Genomic DNA, 27,765 nt, shown 5'->3' with positions numbered 1-27,765 from the left:
GGTCAAATGCAGGCAGGAATACAGAGGAGGGAGGGGGAAAAAGACTGGGAGAGCACAAACAAGCAGGCAGGTGAAGTAACAAGACTTGAGCTAATGCAAGGAGGAGTAAGGAGTTACCTGTTAGCAACCTCACTGAAAAATAAAAGCTAAACTCACTGGCTTGCCATATTCCAGCCATATAGATGACCTGACTGAGAGAGCTCACAGGTCTTTCCCTGATGGGATATTTTGGTGAGAGGGTGCAGCTGAGAGCTCTCTCTAGAAGTTTCCTGGATCTTTCACAGCCTTTTTCATAGACTTTGTCTGGATGTGGCTGCTGCTGGGCCAAATCCTGATGGCTGAGGAAGCACAGAACAGGCCCAATGCCAGACACATTGCCTGCACAGAGCAAATAAATCCACGCGGCAATGACACATAATCATCAGCTGAAAAATAACTGAACTTTCTTGTTCATTTCCAAGGGACCAAATGTGGCTACACAGTCTTAGGGCATTAGTGCACAATATCCACACAAGTCAGAAGCCATTGCACAAACCCAGAGATTCATCATACATTTAAAATGTCTTAACATATATATTTACTGCTAAACGCTGCTGACATAGAATCCCATTCTTTCTTACATATATAAGAGACCCAGGTCAGCTCAGACATGGAACACTGCCAGGCAGTCATGCACAGATCAGAGGCATCTGCTAACTGACACGGATGCCCTTCTATGCATTAATACAGAAAGTCACGCAAGAAGACCCTTGCAAAGGCAAGCCTTCATTGTAGACATATGTAGTCGTTTGTAGATCCCATCACAGGCTCAGTCAAATCTATTTGAAACTGCACAGTATAGTCTTGCATATATTTGTGAAGAAACCTAGGATATGGAGACGTCGAAAAACGTAACTGAAAAGCCTTAGCAAAACCCCTGCGTGCACCAGAAGGCGCACACACCTGTAAGCGCATTCACACAGCCGTAGAAATATGCTGACACACACAGACACATGGTTATTCACAAGCAAGTGGCCGCAGACCTTGAAGCGTGCAGCTGAGAACCGGCCACACGTGCCACCCTAAGTGTCACACACGCGCGGGCAGCGCACCCTAGGCACACCCCGCTGGCAGGGAGAGCTCGGGAGCCAAAGGGATACTCTTTTAGTGCATGTGAGCATCTTAAGGAATCACCTAGTGTAAATGATCCTGCCCCAGCCGAGACAGGGAAACAGGAGAAGGACACGTTCACTTACAACACTGAAAAGAGGCCATTACCCAGTCAAACAACCCAATCCTTGACATCATTATTCAATACACAGGAGCCCTGAAATGCACACTAACTCAATCACAGAGACACACGATTACAAAATAATACTGATGGAATCAATGAGACAGACATGCGGTCATACAAAGCGCACCCACCCCGGTGTTAATACACAGTAACAGCCACCCAACAGGCGAATACAAAACAGCCATTCACCACCACAATGGCAAAACACAGCCGTTCTCAAAGGAGACTCAAAACTCTGGCAACAACCCCCACCCTCAGCAGAGGGGGCTTAGAGCAGCACTGGGGGTGTGGGCAAAACCTGGCTGCTGTCAGCCTAAGGAGTAACACATAGTCACAGCCTCGCCAGGAGGTGCCCAGTGTGCTCATCTCCTAGTGAGGCTGGTGGACCCCCAGAGCATTCAGCACCATGCAGGATTGCACCTGCAGCCATTGAAACAGACCCGTCGGTGAAGTGACACCTTTGCTTAATGACCAAAAGGGTTATGTGGTCACTACTAACGCAGGCAGGGGTGCATGACATTCAAGACTCATCGTAACACAAGCCAACACAAGCCAGCAAAACCTACTGAGTATCAGAAATGCCACACATCCACGCTATGGATGGATGCAAACGCTGCTCTGCACTCAGAGCCACAGAACCATCTCACAGACGTGCCTCTGCAGAACAGCCCAGCCCTCTTCCCAAACCACAGTACCACACCCAAACCCATCACAGCACTGGTGTCTCTCCCTTTCAGAGAGGAAAAAAGCGAAGTGCCCGCATAAAGCATGCTCGTAACCAAATAATCAACCTTCCTTGCGCCTTGCAGGCTGTGCCACAGCATGCTAACCCAGGCGCTTAACACGCGGCCCGAACGGCCGGCTTTTGCAAATCCTGCATGATCTTCTGGGGAGGGAGGCAGGAGAACTGGGCTCTGACGTCCTTTCCCTGGCACAGCAGGCATCTGCTCATACCAGGTTGTGTGCACAAGAATATGCTGATACTGAAAAAGCCCATAAGGCTGGGGGAAGACTGCTGTTGGTTCTGTGTGCCTGCGTGCGCTCTGTGTACAGGAATTCCCCTTCCTCTGCTGAGTGCCGCTGCTTGTAGCCATTAAAAAGCCCAGGTCCTCATGCTGGGTGTTCAGTGAGTATTGATTCAGTCTGCAAGCAATTTTAATATTTCTTCAGGGACTTTCCAGCAACAGCACAAGTCATTAATTCACCCTCCCAAATTGCTTATTCAATAGCAGGAACATGGCTCCTGAATAAAGTCCCAGAATTTATGTGACTCACATGAGTCAGGAGGTCAAACAACTGTTATGGAGCGAAGTTAAAAATCCAAATAAAATATTGACACTTTTTTGGGGAGTGAGAGGAGGGGGAAGGGGGAAGGGAAAGAAAAGGTATTTAAAATAGGGTTTTGTTGCAATGCCCCCAGGATAAAGAATGGAAAGAGATTGAAGACAAGTTGGAGTTTGTAAAATCAATGGGATTTATTGCATATCCGCTTGGCATTTAATAACTCCTTCCTTTCCACCTCCCCCTGCTCTGTATGTACATGGGGAGATAAACTCTTCAACAAAACTACAAATAGCCATCCACAAAGTACACAGATGGGCACCCAAACCCCAACACATGAAGGCAGGGATGTGCAGGGATGAATATTACTGTAAAGCAGTGGCAGAGCATCACAAGATTTCCTTAGGACCCAGAGTCTTGCCTGAGCTAGGCAGAGCCCATCACATATGGCGTTACTTATGCCCATGTAGTAGCAGATAGTCTATGTCCACAGTCTTTGTAAAGAAAAAGAAGGGAGGGGAAACCGAGGCACAGAGTGAATTAAAAGAGCCTGCGCAGTCACACAGAGCCCATCAACAGGGCGGTGGGATCAGGATCCAGATCCCCTGATGCCCAGTTAGTGTTTTTGCTGCTGAAGGACGCTGCCTTTTACAGGACTGAAAGCACACACAGTGACGGAGATCAGACTGCAGGAAGGCATCCATCTCACAGGAGGGACACACAAACCACACTAGAAGAAACGCATCCACAGACACTACACAAGCCCATCCGTATGCAGATAGATGCACACGCTGATACAAATACATCCATACTTTTACTGAGCTCATTGCTATTCAGAAAGCACTGCAGCCAGATTACACACACAAGCGGACACACACCTGCAGACAGACAGACAGACATGCCAATGACTGCGTGTACAAGTGCACATGCACATACCTGCACACGCTGACACGCCAGCGTAGCCTCATACAGCTGTACAGCCACACCGAAAAGGCCATGCAAACTGATGTGTTGCTACAAAGCTAGATTTTGCTTACAGTGGCCTCCTTCTAGCTAGGTTTACGTAAATGGATGTCCCCACACACTCAAATGCATTCTGCATAGGCATATTAATACATAGGACTGTCTACTTATTATATTATACTGGTAACTGTTTCAGTGAAACTATGCTAATTTTCTACCAGTCAAAGATCTGAGACTGTAGGAGCTGTCAAACAACATTTATTCATTAGCACTAACACCACAAAAAACAAACTCACAAAAATATAGCCTAACCATCTAATCAAATAATACTTGATGGCTTAGGGATATTGAAGGGGGCTTTCTTTGCTTTTTTTGTTGTTTTTATTTGTTTTCTGGTTGACTTTTTAGCAAAGATTTAGGGCAGGTTCTTTCTCTTAGTTGAGATTTTCCAAATGGCAATTTTTCAAGGGCTTTATTGCATTGTGATAAAAATAATGTTGAACGACATTTTCCTTCTAAGACATCTTTTGAGCAAATACACAGTGTGGTTTTAAAATTAAGCAAGGTAATGAAAAGTTTGAAATTTCCATAACAATGCTTAAAAATGTTTAATATTTTTGCATTGAAAATACGCTTCTGTGTTATTTCTAAGATTGTTTTGTTCATGATCGATTTTGCAACTGCCCTTTAAAAATTGCAAGATAGAATCTTTGGGCCAGCTTATGCTACCTCCTGTCTTCTTAGAGGACAATATATTCAAGAAAAAATGTAAAGGCAGTGTACATCACCTGTGTTCCCCTGTTCTCCTCTGCCTACGAATCCTGCCTGCATCTGATCTTGTCCAATCCAAGTTAGATCAAAAAATGAAACACAGGCTAATTTACAGCTGGAGGTATTCCAATTGATTAGGTGAACAAGTACTTAATTCAGATTACAGGGACCATGTTTTGAAGTAATGGAAGTGGATAAAATCACTAAAATTCTCTAGAACATTGTGATTTTCAGAAAGAATACGTTGTAATTTGTAATACAGCATTCCACAGCAAAAGCCTAAACTGTAAAATTTGAATAATTAAATATTTATAACCTAGGTTTTCAGACAGTGTTAAACAATCGCTGTGCCTGTTCTCTGTTTACCCCAGCCAGTGCCTGGCTCCATGTACCAAGCTCTGGACAAATCAGTCTTAGAGATCACTAAAGCTCATGGGGAGAAAAGTTGCCTGCATGGGGATGCAGGGATGAGGAAACACCTGTGCATGTGGGGGGATCATTTAAACTGCTGCTCTGGGGAGGCTGTTTGTCAGCTCGGAGTTGTTGAGGGAGTCTCAGCTGAGACGGTTTCATTGACAGGGAATAGTCAACAGGTGTGTTTACACAGGGGCAAATGACAAACTTAATCTGAATTAACTTTGCAAGTGCATTGGTTAAAAGCATTAAAACATTGTTTGGATGCTCATTCAAAATTTGAATGTCCTAAATTGAATTTAGTTTACTTCATTTCCAGAGTGAATTAAGCTAAACTAAAGCTGCCTTAATTCTAAATAAGGGAGTCAAAGGTGTAATGTAGTTTAACTAGACCACTTTAATTTTCACATATTCAGTTAATTCAGATTAGTCATTTTGCACAGCTGTGTGTAGGTAAACCCTTAGACTGCTAACTCGTATGGACAGGGACTGTATTTATACAGGAACCAGGAAAATGGGTCCCAAGACTCCAGTGTATGCTATCAGCCATCGCCACTGTAACAGAGGAGGGCAGGAATGAAAGATCGCTGAAGGCCTGCAGAGCCCTATAGCTCTGCGGGTAACTGGGTGGATGCCAGCTGTGCGGTTTAGAAATAGCTCACAAACTTACACAACTGTGCAAATGTACACACGGTTATGGGTCTTACCATACAGCAAGGTTCCACATTAGTTATGTATCAGTATTCAGATACGTTAGATATTACATCACAGATATTATAGCCTCGTTATAGATAAGTTCTAGGTGGTTATAACTTATTTGTAATAACTGTGCTTGGTGCTGTACAAAAACATCCATACAGCTAGCTGGTGATGGTTACAAGCCACAGGTCTGAACAGCCTATTCACACATTAAACTCCGTTAAAAACTGTAACGGTTGAATAAATGTTTATTAATTCTTCATGGGGTCTGAATATATAATATGAGACCCAAACATCTAACTCCATATAGCCACAGTTACAAATGCAGACCTATAGGCAAAGATAGACAAAGTACGCACATTGTGTGGTAAATTAAAACATACAAAGGGACTAACGGTAGTGCATTTGCAAACACAATACAGATACACAACATATAGCAAACATATATATTTGTTTATATATATATTTATGTTTATATATAAACATATAGCAAACAAAACATATAGCTTGTGCTCTCTAAAGGTTAAACCTGATAGTAACTTGCATACGTCAAGCCTACCAGTTACAGGTTTGTCTTTCCATTTCAAAAAGATGGCTTTGTCCTGTAAACATGAAAACCAGACTGCCTGCTATGGAGGTGGGCACCGGCTTTGTGTTGGGATGTAGCAGCCATGCCCTGAAGTGCTCGCCTGGGCCTGACTGCTTGGGGCAGTATGATAAAGCAAGGAATAAATAGTACCAAGAGCAGTGAGGACTAGAACAGGAAGGGAAAGATTCAGGTTCTCTGTGGAAATTTTTAACTTCTCAGTGTGCTTTTGAATCAGAACTTTGACAAAATTCTACAGCTGTATTTCAGTGTAGTTGGAACCTGCCACTTCAATCAAATCTCAATATATTCTTCTAATTTTTTTTTTAGCATAGTCTCTCATTCACCCTAAACAGGCCATTTTAACGGGAAAAAAACAATTTTTCCATTCTGAGAAGACTTAAATTCTTCTCACGATTTCTTTAAAACCCAAGGTAAAAATAATATTAGATCTAAATTGACACATTCCCAGCACTGTTTCAGTTTGGATTTTGGGCAAATGTCTGCTGCTAAGGGTTGTGCTATGAAGCTTTGACCAGCTCCAACGAACACCAGGGAGGCACACACAGCGACGCCCCTCAAAGGGAATCATTGACTTACCCAGCACACTCAAGTGGAGCTCTGCAGGACACAGAGATAATGCACAGCTAACACACAATCCTGCCGAGACCAAAAGTTAGAAAGTCCTGAGTCGATATCCTCCAAAATGAAGAGACTGGCATAAAATTCACAAGGCTGTAAATGAGAATGTATTTGGGTTTTTTCCCTTTGCCTCCAGTTCTGGACACTTGGGAGGCAGCCAGGTCCCGCTTCCACCTGGCCTTTGCAGCTATGAAAGCCAGAAATACCTCGGTATTAAATGAAAGCTGAAATAATTGCTTATCTTCAAGATCTGAGGCTTACACAAAATGGCATAACTTGCAAGAGGGCTGAGAATGTTATCTACATTTATCTGGTTCCTCCCAGTTCAAGACTCCTTTCCTAGTACACACATGTCTTCTGTTAATCAAAATGAATGTCCACAAGGAATTCAGCATAGACTCCTGAACTTTAATAACTGGAAATGGGCTCAAAGCAAAGCTTTCAATTAAAAGTTCCCATGCTCCAGATTAAGATATTTAACCTTGGCAAGCCCGTGTGTTTCTGTAGGTCTCCTTAACTCACCTGCTGGCACAGCTGCTGCTGCAACAGCTCCAGCCAGTGTTGCGTGGCTGTCACCGGTGTGCTGGCAGCTCCTGGGGCTGTGCCCCACGCCAGCCCCATGCTGCTGCAGCTATGCTGCTAGCAGGACCCAAGCCAGCCAGTCCCTAGGGAACAGAAGATGCCGCTTTGTACTGCAGTCATTGCAGTGTAGGTGTACTCTTAGAAAATGGTGAATGCCTAAGAGCTCAAAACCTTCCGGGCATTTTCACGGCAGAAACCTCTTGCTAGTGAAGGGTACCTAGCCACTGGCAATGCTTCTCTCCTGCTCTCTTCCTGTGGCTTGTTGTTTTTGAAGCTTTTGGTCTTTTGCTGCAGAGATTATGAGTTTGTAAAAGGGGAATGGTAGGTCTGTAGCTGCTGGGATGGATGCTTACAAGTGTGCTGTGAGTTGAGCATCTGCTCTGTGGTTGCTTGTGATATCAGAATGTGGACTTGATGACCCATTGACCCAGGTGGTTCCTCCCAGGCCTGTGTTTCTACGTCCAAGATGAGTGGAACTCTTTTTGTCCTTTAAGATTTCCTTAATTCACCTTAAACCCAAGATGTCAAACACTTACAGCCAGGATCAAGTTGACTTCCAATATTTTGTAAACTGTATGACATCTTCTAGATGTTTGGATTTTAATGAATTTCTGGCTTTCCTGACTGTGAAGAAAGCCTTCCAAACGTGAACCGAGTGTAATAAAAGTAGAAACACCTGCCTGAGGACATTTCTATGCTGCAGTCACTGCTTCACTGCAGCTCATGTAGATATACTTTAGCCAGCTTTAAGGCAGGCAGCCCGGGCCCCGATGGCTCTGTAGCACAGCTTTGCACAGCACAGCAACTATTCAAGCACACCTTCTGCTTCCCAGGTGGGTTCTGTACCCTAACACAAATCCGCCTGGATGAATGGGAAAATGTTTCCTAAAGCTTCATGCAGCAAATTCTGGGAGGTCAGGCTAGGCAACCTATGCACATGGGGCTGACTGCTGTCAACCACATCAGTACCAGTGGCATGAAGTTGTGTGTTACTGCTCAGCAGAATGAGTTGGCAGGCTGCCCCCGCTGCCTGGCAGATCTCCCCCCTTCCAGAAGGCAGGCATCTTCACCTTTCTCTCCTTTCTTCCACCCCTCTTCCTCACTTCTGGACTTGTACCGTGTAGCACAGCAGTACTGGAATGGGCAGAGATCTGCTAGAAGCTGAACGTTAATGCTTTGCTCAAATTAAATGAAATAAAACCATATGGTGTCATCATGGGTCACTGATTTAAAACAACAAAAAAAATTCTAGCTCCTCTCTAAGCCCTTCAGATAGTAAAACTGCTGCTGTGAATTCTGCCTTTCCGCAGAGTGCAGCCAAGAAATGCAGTCAGAAAAAAGAGCAGGATAGGGCTTTCTCTCTCTGGGGTCTGGAGTGAGCAGGCTGACCTGGAACACAGCGGCACATTCTTCCTTGTGTCTTCAAGCATGATGTCAGCGTAGCTCTAGTGAAGTTGACAGACCTACACAGATTAACAGCAGATAAGGGGTCAAATTTTCTCAAGGAGGGCTGGGACTGTGTTTTGGGATATGTAAGGCATCTCCATTTCAACCTCTCATCTATTCAGAAGCTTCAGGAAAACAGATAATCACTCTTCAGGCACCTTTTGGGACTGTCAATCTATCTATCTAATCAAGTTAATCTCTCATAGTTGTGCTTATATACTAATATAGTACATGATCACCCTCCTCCTCTCTCCCATTCCAAAAGGTAGGGAGAAGGAAATGCAATTTTCATGACAGGAGAGAGTTTGAATGTGTGAATATTGCTTGTGGCCCCTGAATATGGCAGGGTTTGAAGGCATTCTGCTGCCTTGGCAGGGAGCACCAGAGCCGCAGGCCAGCTAGCAAGGAAGCTGAGTCTGCTGCTCCTGCCAATGTCAGCTGTTGTTCTGAGGGCTGCAAGTGTTGCAGTGGGTTTTGAGAGCAGTAGGAGAAGCTACTTGTCCCCCCCACATCCTAATGAAAATTATGTTGTGGCTTTTGGGGGGCAACTGCCACTCTCATCTTCCCAACTGCATCTGCTGCCGCAAATTCAAACGTGATCACCAAAGCCAGTGCAGCTGAAATACAGCTCCTGTTGCCTTTGCCTATCTCCCTTCCCTTCACGTACAGCCACTGTCAGCAGGGTACATGTCACTTCTGCTTCAAGCAGGGGAATGAAGCCAATACTGTGCTACAGCTCGCTGAAGCACTTACTTGGCCCCTGTTATTGCCGAGTCTGAGCCCTTCACTCCTCCTTCCAGCTGTCCTCACTGTGCCCCAGGTGGCACGACAATGCTTCTATCTTCACACTTCAGGCAGGAAACAGAGCACAGAGAGAAATGCCATTTGTCCAAAGTCTTGACGAGAGGTCCATGACAGAGCAAGGAACTGAAGCCCTTTCCCTAAGTCGGATTAGGCTCTAACTATCAGACTTTCTATTTCCCATCCTTCACCCCCAAATCCCTTGGTTGTTTTCCCTCACCATGCTATGAAGCTTGCTTTCCATTTTGAACTTGGTGCAAACAAGACCTTCACCCCCCCGCCCCCTTTTTCTTTTACTCAACTGTGAATTCAGATGTGCCTCGACCCATGCACAGAAACATGACTCTCTCCCATTGGAGCGCCTTCCATGTTCAGAGATCCTTATGCCTGCTCAGCACCAGTCTGCAGCTGGGATACTGTTGGCTCCATGGGGGCTGTCACCAAGGAGCCCAAACCTGCCTCTTCCCATCCCATGTTCTCCTTCTTTTCCTCAGGCATGCTTTGATGCCAGCATCGCTGGGATGGTCACGAGGCCCTTTGTAGGAGCAATCTGATGCAGAGAAGGCATCACTGTCTTGCTTAGCCCTGCACTGAGTCCCCTGCAGCCTGCCTCGTCCCTGCCGCCGGCACAGCCCGCGACTCAGCAGTACGGCCCTGCACTAATTAAGCAGTGTGGCACAGCAGGGTGTGTGTTCCTTGGCCATCACAGCCTCCCTTGGACACACTGCAGAGAAAAGGCTGAAGCTTCGCAATGTTAGCCTTCCAAGAACCGCTTTAATTGCCCAGTAATGCACACCCTGGGGCCTTGTAATGTGCTTCTAATATGGAGCATTTAAAATATGAATACTCCAAAACAATTACAAAGAGTTTGGTGCTCTGCTGAGTGTATCCTTCCACTTTGAAAAATAATCCATGACAAAGGAGTATGACCAAAGCGAGGATACCAGTGCTTTCCGAAATCTGTTAGGGTCTCCTCCGGGCAGCAGGACACACAGCTCTTTCCCTTAGTGCAACTTCAGTCTGTTCTTCCAGGATTAAAATTGCTAGGCTGGGACTCCAGAGGAGTCAGACCCACCTCCTCTCCCTCTGATCAGCCCTAGTATGATTCTTTCTATTTGTGATACTAATGACTCTGACAGTAATAGTATGAGAGGAGAAACCACAGAGTATGTCAGGCCAGAAGAGAGTTTGGATAGAAATGTCAGAGAAGCAAGGGACGTTTCCTGTGAGCTGTCATTTTTTTAGCAAATAATTTCTGGACATGAATTTACAAGGAATAGAAGAAAGTTCTGTTTCTCAGAAAGGACTATGTCTCAGCTAATTTTAGCTTCTAATATTTCTTTCTACATTCTTGACCAAATTTGATTAGTGCTTCTTACAACTGTCATACTGGGAGAGATGATTTTTGCCTGTCCATCTGTATTCAGAACCAGCAAAAGGAATTGCATTAAACCAGCTGAAAATAACGAAATAGAAATCAAACATCAGAAAATCACGATCTGATGCTGAACGTTTAAGAAAGTCAAAGGCATTTGGAAACAGGCAGTTGGTTTCAGCTGGAGCTGTATGTGGTATTAACTCTAGAAAAGAGTTACTACAAGCCAGCTATGGTAAAACTCATGAATTCCAGGAATGGATGTGTAATTCACAGTACAGTACTACGTACTGCAATGACATTATATGCCATTACTTAAGATAATATCGCGTATTAAATTCAGATTGTGAAATGAAGTTCAGTTGCTTTACTGCAATCAAAGATCTATAAATGTCCTGTTGCTGAAACTTCAGAAGGTTATGTATTAAATCTGTGTATATTCTCTGAAACTCAAAGTAGACAACTTGTGCAAAAACCTCCCACTGGAAAATGAAAAATGGGAATTTACAGTAAATACCAGTTTATGCCCCTAATTAAACGCAGACACTGTTACTGGAGTCACTGACTGTGATGGAATTACAGCAGGGATGAATTTAGTCCAAAGTGACAATTTCTTCTGGAGGAAAGAAAGGCGTTTGAAAATATTGGTGCTTACTTCGAGAAATCAGCACTGCTGACTGGTGTGCCAGGATTTGTGACCCTTCTGCTTTTGGGAAGGGCTGAGGAAGTGTTCTGCAAAGAAGCTTGTTTTTCTCCAGTGTCTAGAGGCAAGAACAAGCCATCAGAGGCAGCAAGAGGTGGTCAAGGTTTTGCTCCCTCTTACACAGCAGTAATCCAGAAATCCTGGGTTTGAGGCAGCAGAGCTGGCTTAGTGCGTATTTTAGTCTCGGGTAAGGGTGTGAAGCTTTCAGCAATCCTGAAGTTTAAAGGCAGCATTATTATGCTGTATCTGTTGCTACAGGACCAGGTCAGCCCTGTTCATCTCTCATTTGCTGTTTCATTAGGTGGTCTCGTGTAGGACAGCCTCACTCAAAGCCTCTTAAAGCAGCAACAGCAATGCCTAGCTATCTTGCTGTTTGTCACTATCCCTAAATGCTTCAGCCCCGGGGGACACACTGCCATGTTCCATGCTGAGCATCAGGGCCCTGAGATTTCTCCTCTTTCCTTACACACTAGAGTTCGGCCATGACTGCAGGACAAAGGAGCAGTCCTGGGCAGAGCCTCTTCAAAACCTGCCTCTTCTTTTAGCCATAGGAAACGACCTTCTGCCTGGGGCCTCATTAGGTTTGCTGTTCATTTGATACCAAGAATTATCTGACCCAAGCCACTGGAGGCTGCACAACCAGAACTGCTCCTCTTTGCTCACCATTTCCAAGCGCTTTCCCTTGACATAAAACCAGTTTCGTTCTTAGGAGGGGAACGTTTTTGAACAGAGCCTTTCACCCCTGGGTCACCAGCTGAAATCTGGCCCTGGTTGGTAGTGACCAAAAATCATTACCAGCTGACGGCTACTTGGTGAAATGAGCTGGTGAGTCTCATTCCAGTTCCCACTGGACACATCTCAGTAATCACAGTCACAACTGGCAGTGACTGGCATTCTTAGCCAAGAGACCATGAACTGAACAGGGAAGGAAATTGAACCTTCCTCTTCATCCTTTGCCGGGGTTTTTGAAGCATTATGGACAGGCATTTTATACTGCCATTGTTTCACAGGCTGGTTTCACTCTAAAAGGCTTTTTGAAACTTCGCAATTTTCATGCAGCGTGGTTCAGCACAGCCTGATCGGCCATCTCAGTATAATTAGGCTCATCTTATGGTTCCCCTCACTAGAAGCTGAGCTGTCTGATGCCACCTCCCAGTACGGATGGAAAATCTGATGTCATATCTCCATATGAATAGAACCATCTGATGTCACCTCACTGCTAACAGGATTTTTTATAATATGTCATCTAAGGCTGCAGGGATAATCTTCTAATCCATTCACTATGCTACACTACAATAGAACGTAACACAGTATAATGTGTAGGTTAACTTAGACACCTTCAGGCAGATTTTGGATAGACGGACGGACGGACGGATGGATGGATAGATACATTTATACAAAGTATACATACATTATATCACTCTATTGATTTTTAAAAAGTTGCAGGTTTGCCTGGCTATAATGAGATTTTTGAACTTTGTGTTGCGATCAATGAGGGGAATATTATTGGCCTGGAGAATTGATATACCTGCTCTCTGTGGCTTGTTCTGCTCCTGGACTGCCCCTGCCCCCAAGGTGTACGATTCCATCAGACACTTAACCTCTTTTACAGTGTCATCAGGCTAAAAGGAATCTAATAGTGACACGGGACTTGTGCTCAGCACTCTGGCACTATTGCTTTCCTGTCACAAATAATTTATAGCTTTCTATTTCCATCCCTTTGCCTGCACCCCATCCCCTCTTTCTGTTTCTCTGGGCTGGGGGAAATCAATAAACTCACACAACCAGAGTGGCACTTCAGGGGGTTTTAGGGGGAATGTGAGAGGAGAGGAAAGAAAAGAGAAAAACAGAAAAGAAAAAAGTTGTATTATTTGCCCTAGCACAGACTTCTCAGATCAGCTCCTCAGCTAGTGCAAATCAGCAAGACCTCAGAATCTGGCCCTGAGGCCCTCGGACACCTTCTGAGCTCCTCAGCAGCTAAGGAGTAGGGCCCCTGGTACTGCTGAGCTGTATGGGGTGAAGATCTGGATCTCCATCCCCAGCTAGAACCTTGCCATTCCCGGCCTCCAGCTATGTCCCAAGCAGCCTCTCTGTCACTTCCAGCTACTGCCTAGGCTTCATCACGTGTGTATCGGAGTTTCCTAACTTGCTGAGGTGACAGCGCTCTGAAATACCTTTCTTTTCCTAAAAAGATTTCACTCTCAGGAGTTGTGCTTTTTAAAACATGCCTTCTCACTGCCTCTGCTTATCTCTATCCATGCCATACCGCTCACCAGCCACACACTCACTCTTTGAAGTTTTGCCAACTTATTCTACAGAATGAATCTTTAAGGGAAGATCTCGGGTGGGCAGGGAGAATGCATTATTTGCTTTCACTTTCTGGAAAGATTTTTTGGAAGAAGTTAAAGCTAATATAATGCAGGGCTGAGAGTTCCAGAAACTCAGGCTGAAGAGCATCTGCACTCTTCACCCTAATTGGAAAGGCTCATTTTAATGTCAGAAAGGAATCTGGCCTCCACAGGTCATGGCTTATTTGCAGAGTTCCTTGCTGAGACAGTCGTCCCTGGGTCACAGATACCCAGCACCCGCCAGCAGGCAGGGACCTTGCCAGCCAGGCACTAGGTGCTAGTGATTTACCTTCACCGCTGACCTCAGCTGGATTTAAACCACTGACACAAAGGTGAAAGATTTCATGTAACGAGAAACGGAGCACTGGCAGTTCAGTTTATTTTAATTCTGAGCTGCATTATGAGCTCTGTGGCATTCACTGAGACATTTTTTTGAGTTCCTGTGCTGTGTTCATTCACCACCTGATAAACACCAATTTTTGCCCTCTTTGTTGGGGCTTCTTTTTCCTGGTGATCTGTATCCCATCACCACTTCCTACAGGAACCTTCTGCTCCCACCTTCTCATTTATCAAGGGCAAGGGCTTTGGCAAAGCCTTCTATCAGTACAAAGCCTTCAGTTCTATGCCAGAAAGGTATTTTTTCAGTACACAACAAAATTAAATCTACACTGTTTGTAAATCCCACAGTGGCTCTACTAGCTGCAAAGCCTGGCTTGTGATCATGCTGGCAGATTAGGTCATAAACGATACTGCAGTTGCTAACACACAGGAGATCCTACCTCATTCACCGAGCACCACAGTTATGCAGGGAATACCCAAGTTTGGGGAAAAGATGACAGGATGACAGAGCACAGCAAGGACAACTTGTTGGGAATGGGACCATTGAAACAGTAGAATCAGAACCACAAGAAGGCAAACGACGGCACTTTGCTGCACCCAGAGCTCGGATCAGGCCTTCGGGTTCCAATAGCCGGGATTACGGGTGTGTGAAGGCAGAGAGAAGTTACAGTTGAATTCTGAAAGTGTTTTGCTCTTTTCCAGGATCATCAGAACCAAAGTTCAGCAACCTTTTCACCCAACACCAGACGGGAGCGGGACAGGCGTGACTGCACCAGGACATACTATTGGTAAGAAGACCGGCATGAGGGCTGGTGGCAGGGCAAGTGGAAATGAGGATGAAGCTTAGTTGAGGGAACAAGGTCTGAGAAGCAGGTGCTAAGCAGAGCAAAAGGGAGGAGTGTGTGTGTGTGTGAGAAGCCTCAACAGAAATCAGAGGTTTCTGTTCTTCGTTGCCCTTGTTGCATTGTAGGGAAGGTAATCATGGCAGAGAAACCAGCCCAAAGCAGGGGTTTGCCCAAAGTGGTTCTGCCTTAACATCCATTTCATGGTCATGCTCTCCCCTTCACCTCCCCAGAGAGGAGTATTTACTGCTATCCTGTCTAAGAACCAGTCTTCACCTTTTGTCTCCTTCTTACCCTGACTCTCTCTTCCCCTCTCTCTTCCAATTTCTCTTCTCTCCCTTTGCTGGTCTGTTTCTTAGAGCTAGTAATACACAGACACGGGTAAGGTATTCCTGATTCCTCACAACTGAGTTCTTCATTGTTCTAGCTCTGCAGTCAGGTATCCCATGGGTGTATTTCACTGAGAAAATGCCTTTTCTGCTGGGGGAGATGGGTTTGTCGAGGTGAGCAGAAGATGGAGGCTGTAATAAAGTGACCAAATGTCTCCTGGTCTGCTGTGTTTAAAGGTACTGTGCTAGATATGCAATGAGGTACTTTCCACTCTGTGGGCCGTAAGGTGCATATGTCTGCTGTTGCTAGTACAGCTTATCCACTAACAATTCAGAGCAGGAAAAAACACACAGTATTCTGGGATACTGTGAAATACAGTGGCTTATTTGTGGCCTTAGATGCTGTCTTAGATTGTGTTGGTTACTGAGAATCAGTTGCTGTACAAGGATTTACTGGAAAGTGCTGGTCTGCAGGGGACAGAGCTGGCAGATATAATCCTGTGCACAAATTGTGTTCAGGAGCACAATGGAATTAACAGGCCAGTATGGAAGAGCATTTCTGGATGCCCTTTTAGTCTGGACTTGCTCACTGGACTGGGAATCACTGACCACAACAGATGGATTGGCAGGTATTATTCCTTCTTGGAAAAGCAGCGCAATGTCTAGGGAATGCATTGGCTGAGATGGGATAGTGATTGCGAGTGCTGCTGCTGGAGTCTCTCATTGCTCTGGGATGTACTGGGAAGTGTGGGTCTACATTGGATAGTGTTGACAGATTCTGCTCCACCCTGGAAGGCTTGTATTGGAAGTATTGATTGCTTCAGGTCAGTGCTTTATGAGCTGAATGATGGGTAGTGGCCTATAAGAGAATCGGGACGTTCTCCCCATTACAGAGACACACTGGGACATAATGAGCATGCCTACGGAATGCATAGCTCTACTTGTTCTATAGTCTAAAGCCCTGATTATCACAAAATGATAATTTCCAATCTGGATGATGTGTCATTTCTGATATATTGGAAACTCACGAGCAATCTCGGACAGCCCTGAGTGGCACGAGGAGCCTGCCTGTTGACATTGGCAAGTGCCAAAGGAAGACACTAGATTGTTACTGATCTGGGTCGGAGTGTGTATCACCGACTCACCATTTGTCGAGTAGGGAGCTGAAGTGCCCAACACTGAAGTTCTTCTAACCTATGCTAAGTAGGTAATTTTTCAGCGAGTGTTTTGGGTGGACATGTAAGAGGCTGATCTGGCTAACACAGAACATGGTGCTCCTGGTGGAAAAATGCTAAGAGGAAATAATCTGGCAAAATACAGATGGCCTAGGAAGTCACAAGAGAATGTGGCCTGTGCAGCATTGCACTCAGTTACCATGGCATGCACTGGGAAGCCTGATTGGAACTGGGGTATAACAACAAGGTTTAGCTTCTTGGTGGAATACACCTGCTTGTTATTAATGGCCTTGTACTGGAAGGCTGAGGAGCTACGGTATAAGAATGGACTGGCAAAGCTGGGATGCAGCAACATTAGCAGTAGAGTGAGTATGAGTCCTTCAGTGCGAGGGACTGGAGTCTGCTTAGCGCCCAGGCTTTCCTATGCGACTGGTGGCATGTGTAGCTTTCAGCTGGGGGATCCAGCTGTGCTGCTCTCCTCATGGCCCTTTTTCCCTTTTCCTTTTGTCCAGTGCCCAGCACAGCATCCCCTCCCGTCTCCAGTGCCTCCAATGATCCAGTGGGCTCTTACTCCATTAACGGGATCCTGGGGATTCCTCGGTCGAATGGCGAGAAGAGGAAACGTGATGAAGGTAGGGGGAGGGGAGAAGCTCATCCTCCCTTTTATATTCTTTGTCCCCATGTACAGGCTCCAATTTCAGGCCAAGGTTTGCAGCTGCTCCAAGGGCTAGATCAGTTTTAGCAACAGAGACCCGTTCCCCGCTACTGCCCTGCTGGCTTGGAATGCTCTTCTTCCGAGGCCCTTTCATGACAGGCTGCGTCTCCAGACATCTGCTCGGCAGGCAGAGAGCCGTCTCCATTGCTGGAGCTGATCCCAAGTTCATTCACTGCTGGAAACGGCTGGAACTGAACTCCCCAGGTGCCAGCAGGTGCCCGGACTTTGAACTGCGGGTAAACGTGGTTTCCCCGACTCACTCGTTTTCAAACAAAATGCCATCTCGGAGAAGCACCAGCAATGTGGGAGTTATCTTTCATTCCCCTTGCAAACAAGTTCCTGCCCTGTGACGTGCCATGAGCTACATTAGCTGGTGCTCATAAGGGCCCAGTTTTCTATGGGTAGCATCTACCACAGCAGAACTGCCATGCTTGCAACAGTCTGAAAGCAGAACGGGAGGCCTCTGAGTACTGTGGCCCTAAGGCTGTTATCCAAGCCTTTGCTAGGGCTCTAAAGAATTAAGATTAAGCTATTTCCTTTTCCTTCCTACCTGCTGGGAAGGACTCAGGGCAAAGTAAATCCTGAAATAAGCCAACAGCTGGAGCCTCAGGTCTAGACAGACTGAGTCAGGAGGGGTGGGTAAGGTCTTGGTGCTCTTATGGTGGCTTTGTAAACTTTTTTCCTAAAGTCTTGCTCTTTTAATTTGATGCATTAAAAAACTGAGGGCCAGGAGGTGAACTTTCCTTAAGAGTAGTGCCTGACCACTTTGTTTGGTTCAGCTCTGCCTTCAGTATGTTGTTTCCCGCTGTTGTCTGTTGTGTGGAGGGACCTCTTAGCAGTACCGGTGACTCAGTGTGCTGTGTGTGCTATAACCCCACACCTGTGCGGTGCAAGAGAATGTGAGGCGATACGTGGCAAGAAGAGAAAGCTCTTCGGAGAGAGATGCTGTATTTTGGGGTTTTGCTAGTAATTTTCTCAGTATTGGTTCTGGTGAGGTTCACATCTGTTAAGTTGCTGATCCAAATGAACATAATAATCCCATGAAAAAAAGGCAGTCATCATGACCCCCTTCTCCCTAATACAAAGTAGAACTAGAGGTAAGAACCCAATCCAGCTCCTACTGAAGCAAATGGGAAGATTTTTGCTGATGTCATTGGAAATTGGATCAGGCCCCAGAGGAAGATCCACTTCCCAGCTAGATGGCAGTAGGGCCCAGCTAAGAGAAAAGTGTCACAATCGAAGGGCTGAGTCAATGCCTCAAAGTCAAAAAATGTCAGGAATAAGAGGGTGCAAACATTGCAAACCCCTCCAGCATTTCCCATCACTACATATATAGGAAATAGCAACATTTCAAACTGAGTGACAAGTTTCTCTAGTGGTTGTGCTAATCTCTTGGCAGTTATTTGGGGGTTTTGTGAACCCCTGTTCTCATACCGTCTAGCACAGTGACCACCAGCTCTCAATATGGTGCCTCCATACCTCATTTTGAAATGAAGCAGTTCAGTCTGGCTTTAGCAGCTGTTCTTTCCAAATACCTGGAAAGATCATCCCACTTTAGGTGCAGCCACACAGTCACCTCCAGCCTCAGAACCTGAGCTTTTTTTGAGCAGTACAACTAAATGCAGAAACAACCAAGTCACGATCTAAGACTCTGACACTTCACAATGATACACTGACAGTAACAACTCCCTGTGTCTGTCCTTAATCCATCCCAGATTTGATTTATGAAGAGCAAGCAACACTCTGTGACTCCCTACTGCTGGACAAGAGCCCACATATCCCACTAGGAATGAAAAAGGTACCAAACAGACCTGGAGATGTTGCTTGCCTTTAGCTTTCAGAGTTTTAGATGGCAGTTACATCACACTGCTGCAACTGCCTTAGAGAACAGCCTTCATCCTGCCACCCCAGATAGATGCTGCAGGGAGATGTTGTGCTGTCCCAGAGAAACCTTGCTTGGGACCCCTAGCCAAGGGTTGAGTTATCTGGGCTCACACTGGCCTTAAGAAATGCTGAAAGACATCATCACTTTGCAGAGTTGGGTCCCAAGGCTAGAAGGGTCCAAGGGGAGGTTTTGCACAGCTGGGAACCTGCACTTACTCCTGGGCAATCTCCCCTGTAGCTCTGAGGGCTCTGATTGTGCTAGCTGAGATGGGGATTAGGAAAGCCTGGCAAGAAATCCAGTGCAGGTACCTCTTTCACGCTCATGCTGTATGCATACACCTTCTCAGTATTTCCCAGAGCTTCTAAGCACTGCTCTGTTGCAGTTTCTTCACTGCAGGGTTTATTCTTGCGTTGAAAAGCCCTTATGAGCTCCCAATGCACATCTACTTTCCCAGCATTTTGCGGGTGGATCTTCCCTAAAGGAGACAGAAGCAGCAGCATTGCTCGCTCTTGCTTTCCGCTCTGTTGGACCAGCTCTGCTGCAAGGATTCCTCTATGAGGAATGCAGTTAAGCAGAAGGGGGGGAAGTACCAAGCTGCTCCTGAATCCCCAGTTCTGAAAACCTTGTTGGCAACCTCTGTGATGGCTGGGGGGAACAGGGTGGGAGAAAGACAGAGGAGCACACCCCCTCCCCCAGGTCCTCCTTGCTGCAGCTGGTGCTTACATTAGACAGTAGCACAGATGATTAAGAAGAGGAGAGATAATTATGTGTCAAGATGATGTAGCAGAACTCCCGAGTTGGACAGAAGGAGCCAGACAGATGCATGAGGTGGGCTTAGCGATGGATGCTGACAGACAGGTGTGCCCCTCACAAGGCGTTAGAGGGAAGAGGGGAAATCCCAAACTATCAAATGTGCTGGCTGCAACTTCGAGGGTGGCCTTGGGATGACCACGGCATTGAGAGTGAGCTGGCAGGGAGGTAGCTCTGAGTGTCTACTGGTCACAACAAGGAACTGTCAGATCACAAGTCTTTCCTCAAAACTCACTGTGTCTTCCTCAGGTGAGTGCCTAGGAAGGATGGTCTTGTTAAGGATTTGTCTTGTTAAGACCATGTATTCCTTTTATTTCAGTTTTTGGTCAGTGATTGTAAACCCTCTGGCTTCCATGACAGATTAGACAAAGCAGAGTTGGTGTCCTCTGATTTTTTAAATAAATTGGCTAAAAAAGTTCACCTCCACTTGTGGATGCCATTTCTTGCAGTCTGCAGGCACTGCCAATGTTGCTGTAATTTCACTCTGACCTTCTCCACCACTTACACCCACCAACTTCCAGAGGCAGAAGTGTCCCTGGAGCATGTAATGACTTTCCCAAGACCACTGAGGGTCTTGCAGTATCGTGCTGCAGCTGGAAACAGGAATTTCTGGCTCTGCACGATCCTAATGTTGTACCATGCTGTGATGGCAGGCCAAGCTCAGCAGGGTCATTGTCAGACTAAGCAGCAGCAATAAGAAGTCCAGAAGGATAAAGGGGAAAAGTAATACGCAAATATTTCTGTTGTTCCATAACCCCCAATTGATAGCTGAAAGGATGAGAATTGGGGTGACCCAGAGGCACTAACAAAAAATAGCTCTCACTCATGCTTGTAGTCTTGAGCAATGTATAAGGAGAAAAAGAGAGAGATGGGGAGAATAGGAAGGACAGATAGATAGATAGATGGATGGAGGGACAGGTAAACAGATAATTGGGTAGTAAGAAAACAGTATTTCAAACTGCTCCCTGCATGCCACAGCATCTCCAGCTGGGTGAAACTTTTGGGATTTTTACAAAACCACTCTCATTAGAGATGGCTCTTTCCCTCCATAGCAGAACACAGACTTCTTCTATAGACACAAACTCTCACTTGGGATTCATCTTCCAGTGAGGCTTGTGCTGTAACATTCTCAGCATTACTAATCTTGGTCCTTGGCAGTATCTGCAGTATTTGACAGCATTACCGGCAATAATACCTGCCATGCCGACAATGGCAGAGATAATATCCCCCAGTATTATCGACATTAGCAGGGATCATATCTGCAGCCTGCCATTGGCAGAAGCAGACGTAATGTGTCCGGTATTATTAGTATCAGTTGTAATAAAACCCACAGGCTTGTTAGTATGATCAGTGCTAATATCAGCAGCAGGTTTGTGGGAGAGGAGGGGACGGAGTGATTGCTACTGTAAATGGCAATAATACTCGGGCTGTTTGCAGTAAAGGAATCCCCAGCAGAGATGGGGGAGCAAACCTGAGAAGATAGAAGTTCCTCCTTTCCTTTCTTCACCTGTCATTTTGATGATTAGAGTAATTTACATTGAAGTGAGTGATGCAGGGCTGCATCAGTGCAGGGGGACAGTAGAGTCACCAAAATTTTGGCAGGTCTGGTGGCATTTTGCAAAGAGTGTTAGCTGTGTCAGCCCAGGTGGTTCACTGTACTCTTCAAAATGGGGTTCAGCTATGCAGAACAGGGTGCTGCCTGCTAGCACTAGGAGCATTTACACTGTCAGTCCCGTAGCTGCAGGACTTTCAGCATCACTGCCCTTCTCTTGGGTGCTGCACGCATAATTTTCTGTTACTACCACAATACCCTCTACTGAGAAGCATTGCTTTTATTACAGGTGGCTTTCTTTTCCTTCCCTCCAAATGGGAGGATGCTGACTGCAGGGCAGGGTTTTGACAGTGTTCAGTTTGGGCTTTTCCTACCTGGCCACGATCTCATTTTCCTACTGGGAAAGCAGAACCTCCTCCGTTGGGTGGAGTGTGAGGCAGGGAGATCTGCAACACTCCCAGTCCTGAGAGCTGTTTTTTTAGATACTGCCCCAGGACATAGACTGTCTTGAAGAAAATTTTGAACTCAATTGTTTAAGTGGAAAGTAGTGCAGAGAGGAGAGATGTGCAATGTGTTTAATAGGGTCTGTGTTTTTGAGCAGATACACAGCAGCTGGGTGTGCCACTGCAAGTATGATCCCATTTGTGTGGTTCACAGTGGCGATAATATAATTTGGCAGATGTAGTTGTGACATCTCAAGTGACTTTGTGTCATTGTCAGTGGCATCAATATGTGTTTGCTGGCAGTGTGGCTGTGGTTATCATGTTGTTGTAACTGTATCACTATAGGTTGTGGGTCGGTGACACCACTGATGAGATGGAGTGTATCACTGCTTGCTACGCTGCCCTGTTACACTCAAGGCCGTTACACCCTTCACAGAGGTGGCTGTGAATTGTTTCTGGTGGTGTGTCTGCATCGCTGCATGCGGTGAGGTTGTTTCAATGTGGTGATTGTTGGTACACTGGTGCAGGCTGTACTGTACTGTCACTGCAATTCACAGAGTTGTTACTGCAGCTGATGTAATGTGTTGATTGACAACTGACTGTCACCTGGCCACGAGGGTGAAGTCAATATGGCTATGTCACTGCAGCACTGTGTTGAGAATTGTGTATTTTCACAACATAGGACTGTATTGTGCCACAGCATACTGGGGTTGTTTCAGGACATACAGCACGCTTATGCTGGCATCTACAGTATGATGATGCTTTACCAGTGCTGTAGTTGTTCTAGTGCGGAGAGGTCTAGCCCTTAACTGTCCTGTAGGGAAATGCATTCATTTTCCTATGCTGCCTGCATACACTTGCCAAGAGTACAAGTGAGTCATTCCACTTGACTGTATCATGGCATCTGATGTATGTTCACCTCTGGGTGTGTCAGGTGTCCCTGTTCTCCCAAAGCCGTTGTGTTGTTGAAGACAACAGAGTGAGTTTGGACCCCTCCAAGTGACACAACCACACAGTCTGTGGTGTGGCTGCATCATTTCATGCTGTGATTTCTTGTCACCACAGCTGATGTGCTTTGTGTTGTGCTATATTATTACTTTATTGCAGGTCAGCAATAGTCTTAGTGACACTGGAGACACATGCAGGTACATTGCCTTGGGTGCTGACTCCATGTTCCAACTATCGCACAGAGCTGTGGAGCGTGCACTCAGCAGTTTATGGCTGTGCTAGTGGAATGAGCAGTTTCTGGAGACACTCTTGCAGTGTCTTCCACCTGCCTTCCCTGTTCCATGCAGTGTGGCAGAGTTTCCAGCTTGCAGCAGTGGCGTATCACTGCAAACAGCCGTGGTCACAGGGGATGTCCAGGTGCATTGTGTCTATACACACAAGTGTAGGTAACACTCCCTGCCACTGTAGATGAAAATGTAAACTGAAGAGGGAGTTTATTCTCAGCAGCCACCCACTTCTCCCTCCTGAGGGTCTCTAGCTGGTGAGACTTAGCGGCAGGACATAAAAAAAGTGCCTGCTACTGATCCTGCACCTCTTTAAATAAAACTGCAGGAGGATGGTCAGAAAAGGGAGAGTATGTGTGGAAAAAGAGAGGAGGGGGAAGCTGGATAAAGGAGAGGACAATGAATAAGTAGCACAGCACTGTCAGAAATGAGGGCTGATGCTCCATGCATCTGGAGGTCAGCCTGTAAGCAAAAGGAACAGTGGGTGTGCGTGTGTGTGTGTCCGCACACACCCTGGGAGTGTGGGGGGTACGCGTTGCTCAAGACGACTTCAGGTAAGGGAGAGTTAACAGCTTACATCACAGAAAGCAGTTTGGGCAGAATGCTCTGCTTCTGAAGCTTATAGTGCTGCTTACTTTGACAGGTTTGGTACTATCTGAAGACAAGCTGGTCTGGCTTCAGCTGTATTTGTGTGCGTCTCTGCTTGTGTATTTGTGTCCCTAGGAATGCACGTCTGTTTGTTTTTTGTATTTCTGTGTTAGGATCACTGGTTTCTACTACTCTGTGCTTATGTACTGGGGTGAGTGGCAGGCTGGACCCGTGTCTTTCTGCATGCCTATGGAGACCTGGAAAATGTTTATATTAAGCTGTGTATAATATTGCCTAGTAGGAGAATGCATACTGTGGATCACATGGATGTCTGGGCATGTATGGCTCAGTATTAGTGCTATGTATTTCTATGAATGCCAGGTATTTGTATTCACATTTTGAGCATATATGTGAATGTTGTATATTTGTATGTATATTCTGTGTGTATGTGTTGTTACATACTTGGAGTATCTCTGTATCTTTGTGGTTGCTGGATATGAATACGTAGCCTGTTAGTGCTGTGCACTTCTGTATATAGTTTGTACAGATGTGTATTTGCATTGGGGTTATATATTTGCGTGTATGTTGTATATATATCGGTTGTTCTTGCCTGTGTGAAGGTTGTTTATTTATGTAAATAGTTTGTATTTGTTTACATGATTTAATTTTGTATATGTGAATTTAAGGAAATTACTTTGAGTTCCAGGTTTTTGTTTAGTTAGTGTATGTATATTTTTGTAAGTTATTTGTTTATTCAGAAATTACATTTAATTGACATGCACCTGCATTAGTACCTCCTTGTGTCCCAGTCTGCATTCTTGTGTCTTTAAATGTTATTGGCTACATTTGGTGAGTCTTGCTCATGCATAGAGCTTTTCTTTAAGTTTATTTGTGTGAGTGTCGTGAATGTGTGCTTGTCTGACTGTTTATTTATGGGTATTTAGTTTGTGGTTAGTTCTTCTTCCACTTTTTGACTCACTCCTGGGAGGAGTTGCTGCAGCTGATGTGTCAGCAGGAGTCAGGCAGCTACAACTCCTCCCAGCGTCTCTGCCTGCTCCGTATCTGCCTGTGCAGAGGCTGCTCCCCGGTTTTGCTGGTGCCCGTCTCTCTCTGGACCTTCTTGCTCTAGATGAGTTGTACCCTGGCTCTGCCTGCACTCAGGGAGGTGACTGCTACGTTTTGTCATGGATGTAGAGAGCATGGGAGTCAGAGGGAGCATGGTGCCTGGATCCGTGAGGATCCCAGGTGAATGCACAGTGGATGACAGAATAAACTGCAAAAGGGATCAGCTGGCAGTGTGCAGGCAAATGGCATTTTAGAGGGTTGTTGGTAACTGGTATAACAGCGGATCAGGGTGCCATGACAGTGGGAGACAAGGGTGACACTGACGCTGCTTTTGGGGTCAAGTGACATGGCAGTGAGACATAAGGGCAATACTGCTATGGAATCAAGGTGACACAGCGTTGAGGCACAACTGGGATCAAGGTGACATGCCGATGGCCCAGGCTGATCGATCAGAACAGGGAGGGCTGGGAAACCTTCATCAAGAATCAGCTGAACAAGGCAAAGTAGAACAGGAGAAGCAGGGTGAAGAAGATTGGAGGCAAATCAAGGGACCCGTACTGCAGCTGTAGCAGCCAGGTCACCGGCAGTGTGGGACATGCAGCGTCCCCATGAGGAGATCAGTTGCATCGTGTTGTGGAAGGCTGGGCCAGTCTGTTAGCAGTGGCTGTTTGCATCACAGTAATGGAGAGCAGGGACAAACACAGTGATGACATCAGGTGATGGACATATCCTGTGACAGTAGCCACAGACCACAGGGACTGTGTGGGATGGGGCACTATTCCCAGTTGCTGGAAAAACAAAGAACCTAACGGGCAGTAAAACAAAAACAAAGGAGACTTGGAAGCACCTGACAGCCCTAATTCATCACAGCCCAAGATTTTTTTTCCCCCCTCATGTTCCCATTATATTTGTTTGTAAAAGTGGAAATCAATTTTGAAGGTAATTTTCTGGAAAGAATGGAAGGGAGGTGGGAGGGCCGGATAAGGCAGAGATGGCAAGAAGAAAAAAAAATTTAGGCCAGGCACAGCCCAGGGGCAGCTCTTGGCAAGGTGAAAGAAAATTGCATATTCAATCTCCATCCATGAATCTCCCTTGCTGCTGCCCGCCTCCTGCTCGAAAACAATGAAGGCTTTCTCCCCTACGCTGCACAACGCCTGAGTATCAGCGCTCACTTCAACTTCAGGGTCATTAATTCACCTGATTATTGCAGGAGAGGAGAGGGTTGCAGAGGCATCCTTTCTAAAGAGCCCTCCCTTAGCTCATCCTTTGATTAGTTTGGGGTGGGGGGAGTTGAGATAATGTGTTGTCTTGGACTCAGTTTAAAATGGGAGGGGTTGAAGAGGGGGTGGAAGGAGGTAGAGGTGGAAAGGGAAAGATGTGGCCCGGCTTGTTGTGGAAGGGAGAGTCAGAAAGCAGTCATTCTTGCATCCTTCTGCTGTGGTGTTATTGCAAATTAAAAGTAGCTTGTTCCACTCCATAGCTATCTTTCAGGGAGGGGAGGGGCATTGGTATATGTCGGCATGTTGATGGGGGGGATCTTATCATTGCTTCTTCAGCAGCCCAGCGTAGTGTCACCCTGTGAGGTGACATTTGAATTTACAATTCCACTGAGAAAAGCCATTAATTCACAAATTAACATTTCTCCCCCTCTCTCTAGCTCTCTCTCTCTTCCTCTCTCTCTCTCTATCTCACATGGATGTGCAAGCAATTGAAAAGACAAAGGAAATAGCCTTAAGGAAGAGACTTTACTGCTACTCTGTCTGTGCAGAGATTGCTACTACTGCTTCTAGATAGATAAACCAATTACCTGAGCTGCTCTGTTCATGGCAGCCTGCTATTACCTCCTTTTGTAGGGCTGACTCCATTGCTGGATTACACTGTGTGTATCTCATTAATGTAAACCAGCATGATACTGGGCACTGTCCGTGACCCTTCTTGCCAGTTCCCATTGCTCTGCAGTGGCAGAGGGAACTGGGAGAGGAGTCAAGAGCAGAGGTGATGGAAGGCACAAACGTACTTCCTAATGTACAGGGACCAGGCCACACAGAGAACCTGCTTAGAATACCTTCACTGAACTTAGGGAGACAGGGGCTTCCCTTTTCCAGAGGGGATGCATAATGTTAACTGGGGTCTCTTCCACATCTTGGTGGGCACTGAGAGTGCTGCGCAAGAGGCCTTATGCATTGGTACCAGGTGTGGGCAGCCCCTTGTGGCTCCATTCTCAGCATTACCCTGAGTTTCCTCCAGGTGTGGAAATGTGCATGGTAGGCAGAAGCAGAGGTGTTAGTGCAAAAGCTACGTATACATAGCTATAGACAAGACTGCACCCAGGAGCTAACTGACTCACAGAGGTACACGACAAACCTCAGAATAGGAAGCAAAAATAAACACTCTAGCTTATGGACTGAGAGGGCCAGATTTCTCTGTAGCAACTCCATTGAAAGCCAGTCAATGATGCCTGTCGACACATTCTTGTGAAAGACAAACACTGGACGCTACTTCCACACAGCTCCCAGTCCTCTTCTGATTTCCTTTTGTTGATCTCTCCTGCTGTGCGCCTTCTCACATGCTTACTTCTGCTATCCCTGCTGCTGTGTATGCTAAGACAGCACATGTGTACAGTACACACACACACACACAGAGGCACTCAGCCACATGCTGATGCCACCCCAGGCACACGTCTGTGACACCAGCAGCCTGCCTGTGCATACCCACAGCTCTGCAGACACCCCTTCTCCCCACCTGCTCTGGTGAGGTCCCTTTCAGTGGCCCAAGCCTGCCCTGGGGTGCGCAATGGTTGGCACCTTCTGGTGCTCTCTGCAGACAACCTTGCAGGAACACACCTGGCTACCCCTGCCCTTTTGCAGGGTCACACAGCCACGTGTGCCCTAGCAGTGTGGTTTACA

At 46.1% G+C, this 27,765-nt stretch overlaps 1 protein-coding gene across 8 annotated transcripts in view; it reads left to right on the top strand.

The window, feature by feature from the left end:
- PAX2 (paired box 2) overlaps positions 1–27,765 on the top strand; it is a 117,526-nt gene that overhangs the window by 19,520 nt on the left and 70,241 nt on the right. For all 8 annotated transcript variants that reach the window (XM_080400814.1, XM_080400811.1, XM_080400809.1 and 5 more), the window contains exons 4-5: positions 14,926–15,011; positions 17,082–17,201. In XM_080400814.1, the coding sequence (XP_080256940.1) occupies positions 14,926–15,011; positions 17,082–17,201 (206 nt within the window). The remainder of the gene's footprint in view (positions 1–14,925; positions 15,012–17,081; positions 17,202–27,765) is intronic.

The sequence above is a fragment of the Falco punctatus genome (assembly GCF_963210335.1).
Source record: "Falco punctatus genome assembly, chromosome: 9".
In the NCBI taxonomy this organism is placed as follows: domain Eukaryota; kingdom Metazoa; phylum Chordata; class Aves; order Falconiformes; family Falconidae; genus Falco; species Falco punctatus.
The sequence above is the reverse complement of the archived record's forward strand: the minus strand, read 5'-3'. Positions and strand labels throughout refer to the sequence as shown.